Genomic DNA, 5006 nt, shown 5'->3' with positions numbered 1-5006 from the left:
TTTTTTGTAAAGAATAAAAAACATGCTGAGCCTCAAAAGAAATAATGTTTTTTACCTTCTTGTGAGCGTGCCGAGCCTGTTCGCTTACTTTTTAAAACGACATAAAGATAATGAAAATAATTATGAGACATTAATAAATAATAACGACATTGAGAAGATTAAAAAAATACGAATTCATAATAAATGTTCCTATATACCTTTATTATTTCTTAATATTTATGATAGTTATATATATAAGAACAAAATATTACGATGGTTATATTTTAAGTATAGAAAAAGAAGAAAAGATAAAGAAGAATACTATTATATTACAAATGTAGTAAGTAAAAAAAGAAGAGAACCAATAAAATATAATTTCATATCTGATGAACAAAATTTATTTAATAAATTTTATATATATGAAATAGTCTTAGAATATAGTTTGAAGTATGGTATATTATCACCACATTTAAGTTTATATATTTTAAAAAATATTTCAGAACATTGTGTTAATATATATCCTTCTTTATATTATTACAATAAATTAGACAATAATCATAATCTTGTAAATGAAAAAAAATTAAAATATTTTACACAAATAAATAATGAACACAATCAACAAGAAGCAACAAATCCTACACATCATCATAATAATAATAAAAAACAATTAGGTATAAATATATATTCTTGTAAGAATACAAATATATCTTCTTATTCTACAAATAATAATATAGAAAAAGAAAATATTAATATTTATGATAAATATAATATACACAATTTTTACACAGAAAAATATATTTCTTATAAGGATAAAAATTGTCAACATATTACCTTAAATATGATTTATCTTTTAAATCAAGCTTATGATAATATATGTCGTATTTGTTTAAACACAAACACTAATATATATATAAATTTTTATATGATAAATATTTTAAAATATATATGTTATAAAAATATGGAAATTATATTATTAAATTATAATCACATCGAAGATATAAAAAAAAAAACAAATCAAAAGAATAATACTAATACATCATTGTTTAAATATATATATTCATTTTTTTTTTTTTTTTTTAAAAAAGAAGAAAATCATATATATGATTTCTTCGAACATCAAATGATGAATCACTTCCATAAAAAAGAAAACGACAAGTTCTATAAGTATTCAAACGAAAATACACATAATAATATATACAATTATATATCCGATAATTATTTTTATGATCATAGAAATAGTTATTCAAATAGATACTCATTTAAGAATCTGAAAAAACAACACACGCATGATAATACAAAAAATAAAAATATGGAGAAACAAAAGTATCCAATGAATAAATCTGATCATGAAAAGAAAAATAATAATACATGTGATAGTATAAATATACAAAAGGACCAAAAAAAAGATATATTAAAAAAGATATATTTTCTAAAAGCCAACAAATTAGATGATATACAGATATTAAACGAGTTATATGTCATGATATATATGCGCTTACTATTTGAGTGTTCCTTAAAATTAATTAGTATTAAAAAAAATATACCCTTGTTAGAAAAAAAAATGCAGTTTGATAAAGACAATAAAATAATATATTTGAATTCAGCTGACTATATGAATAATTTAAGAAGGAATATATTAAAGCGCTTTAGTAAAAATGAAGAAAGAGAAAAAAAAAATTCCTTTGCCTCTTTTCCTTTTCTTTTATCTAAAAATATAATATATTTTGAGGATGAAATAGGAAGAAGCAGGAATGGTAATATATACAATAATGTGTACGTTAAAGAAAAAAACAAAACAACAACTAATAATAATAATAATAATAATAATAATGAAAGTAACATTTGTAATAATAATAGTTACATTTGTAATAATAAAATGTTAGATGGATTTTATGAAGACAACAAAATTAACGATTATAATACAAGAAAAAAAGAAAAAAGGAAAAGCATTTATGAACTTGCTAAGATATATAGTAATAATATTTTTGATTACTTGAAAGGTAAAAAAGAAAAACATAAAAATGAAGATAATACAATAAATTTATGTTACATAAAAAAGAGGTTCCCTTGGATTTTTTATTTAAAAAATATAATAATAAATAAGGATACTTCTTTTATAGAACATAATAATACTGTAAATGATGATGTTAAAAATAATAATATAATGTTCAAAAAAAAGTATAATTTATTTGAATCATCTATCATATCTTATTTTTATATAAAAGATATATACGAATATAATTATGAGCTCAGATTATATTATATGTATAATAATATTAGAAAAATATTTTGTACCTATTTTTTAAAAATGAATGAATATATAAATAGGAAATTATATAAAATGAAAAGAGCATTTAATTATTATATATATAACTTTGATCAATTTATTATAAATAATTATTATCATATCATACATAAAAAAAATATACATAAAATTCACATTCATTTAAAGGAATGTGGAGATAAAGAAATCGATATTGTGAAATTTAAAGATTTATATTACTCTATGATTAATAATATAAATAACATATTTTCATATATACACAAAGTAGACCACAAGGAATGTGTATACAGAATATTTAAGGCTTATAATAAAATATTATTATATGAATATAATTATTTAAATGAAAAAGAAAATATATACTACAAAAATAAAATTAAAAAATATCTAACATATTTAAATAATAATATATCTAATGATTTATATCCATATAATAAATCTTATAATAAAATTAATAATCAAAACAAACATAAAAATAAGAAAAACTTTTCACATATTTTTTATGCACTAAAAAATGATATAAATCTTCTATTATTTTTATATACACAACGTATTCAAAATTGTTGTGATATATTCTCATATATATATAAAAAATATAATTTTAATCAAAACCCTTTTTTAAATTATTTATATTATGAATTACATTTTATTGTTTATCCTGAAAAAAAAAAAAAAAAAAAAAATTTTTTTTTCTCCTTTATTTCTTCTTCTACATATAATTATGATACTATCGTCAACTCTTTTACTTTTTCTTATTTTTTTTTCTCTTTATCATATCTCTTGTTCATTTTGTTTTATCACCCTGACATGTATGCTTCTTATTTATTTTTTAAAACACTAACATATTCAGGCCTCCCTACGTATTATTATAGTTTATATAATAATATTATGCTAGTGTGGGCTACCCAAACTTGAATGAACACAAAAATAAATAAATAAAAATGTACATATATATATACATATATATATATATATATATATATGTGTTTATGTTTGTTTGTGTGTGTGCTACATATTTATGAGAACCCCTCAAACCTTCGTTTTGCATTGTGGACATACGCTTATTTTTTCTGAAACATCTTTCTCACCTTTAAAAAAAAAAGAAAAAAAAAAAAAAAAAAAACATTTAAAAGAGCGTTTAAAAAATAAAAATATTAATTGTAAAAAAAATATGTTATTATATTATTACTTGTGTTGAATAAGTGATAATCACAATCTCTGCACTTGAAGTAAAAATATTTCTCTAAAAAAAAAAAAAAAAAAAACATAAACATAAACATAAACATAAACATAAACATAAACATAAACATAAACATAAACATATATATAATATATATATATATATATATATATATATGTGCTTGTCTGTTCACATTTTTATATTCACATAATATTGAACATGTTAATAATATTATTTTTACTGTTTTTTTGATTTTCCATTTGATTATTTTTGTCCTTCTCATTAGGAATTGAATCTATTTTTGTTTTTTCAAATAACGAATTATCTACATCTGGTGACATAACTATTTTATATCCATAATTTAAAAGATCTAATACAGTTTTTTCATTTTTAATAATTGGATATTGTTCATTAACAATATCATATTGATATTTAAATTTAAGATATTCAATTTTTTGTATATACCATAAAACTTTGGTTCTTAACCTTTCATATATTAAATCACTTGTTAAATTAATATCTTCATCGCTTTTATTTAATTTTTTTAATTTGATGATATTTATTTCATTATTAGTTATATCATTTGAAATATTATTATCAATATCTTTTTTTATTAAATTATCTTCCATTTGATTTCGTATTAATTCTGTATCATAACCTTTATTTATACTATTTTCATTTTTTATATGTTCTGTACTTTTTGTATTCTCATCGTTACTTTTCACTCTGCCATGTTCATCTAGATTAACGTTACTGAGGAAATTTTGAAATTCTATATCTGCCTGTTCAATAAACTGATTTTTAAATTCTTCGAGGCTTTTATTCATTCCTGTTGTATTTTTATAAATATAATCATCTATATTTTTCTGAATAACTAGATCTTCTTCTTTTTCATAGTCATAATCGTCATAATCATCATTTTCATCATCATCATCATCATTATTATTATTATATTTATCTTTTATTTTATGTTTATCTTTTATTTTATGTTTATCTTTTATTTTATGTATATTCTTCATTGTATTATTATTATTATTATTATTATCATCATTAATATTATATAATTGTTGATCTTCTTCAATATATTTTATTATATTATCATTAAAAAGTTGGAATTGTTCATATGTATCTTTTAATTCTTTTAAATTTTCATCATCTGGATTTTCAAATTGCTCTTTAATTTTTTCATCTAAGGATATATTGTTTATATTAACATCTACATGATTATTCATATACATATCTTTATCAACACTTATATCATTATTTATATTATCATAATTACTTCTTATTATATTTTTATTATTTCTTTCTATATTTAACTTCATAGTAAAACATCTTAATAATTCATTATAATGATAATTGAAATATAAATCATCATCTTTAATATTGATCTCCATTTTTTTTATTGCATCTTTCATATTAAATTTTATCTTCTTCTTTTCACAATATAAATTGTATCTTTCGATTTTTTTTCTTATCAGATCTCCTACACATTCTTCATAAATCCTTTCTAATATATTATAACATAAAAAAAAAAAAAAAAAAAAAAAAAAAAAAAAAAAAATT

At 18.6% G+C, this 5006-nt stretch overlaps 2 protein-coding genes across 2 annotated transcripts in view; one reads left to right on the top strand and one right to left on the bottom strand.

Moving 5' to 3' along the window:
- Nucleotides 1-22: 22 nt before the first annotated feature.
- PRSY57_0313200 (hypothetical protein) lies at nucleotides 23-3175 on the top strand (the record flags this gene model as incomplete). The annotated part of the gene is made up of 1 exon (XM_012905756.2): nucleotides 23-3175. One exon carries the CDS (start codon nucleotides 23-25, stop codon nucleotides 3173-3175), a length of 3153 nt encoding a protein of 1050 aa, XP_012761210.2.
- Nucleotides 3176-3289: 114 nt separating this feature from the next.
- Nucleotides 3290-5006, bottom strand: part of PRSY57_0313100 (hypothetical protein) — a gene marked incomplete at both ends in the record, with an annotated part of 3112 nt that continues 1395 nt past the window's right edge. The window contains 3 exons of the mRNA XM_020114465.1: nucleotides 3290-3348; nucleotides 3450-3503; nucleotides 3682-4950. Of these exons, the coding sequence (XP_019970832.1) occupies nucleotides 3290-3348; nucleotides 3450-3503; nucleotides 3682-4950 (1382 nt within the window). Of the gene's footprint in view, nucleotides 3349-3449; nucleotides 3504-3681 lie in introns of the transcript that reaches the window.

This window comes from Plasmodium reichenowi, chromosome 3 (genome assembly GCF_001601855.1).
Source record: "Plasmodium reichenowi strain SY57 chromosome 3, whole genome shotgun sequence".
NCBI classification, from domain to species: domain Eukaryota; phylum Apicomplexa; class Aconoidasida; order Haemosporida; family Plasmodiidae; genus Plasmodium; species Plasmodium reichenowi.
The sequence above is the reverse complement of the archived record's forward strand: the minus strand, read 5'-3'. Positions and strand labels throughout refer to the sequence as shown.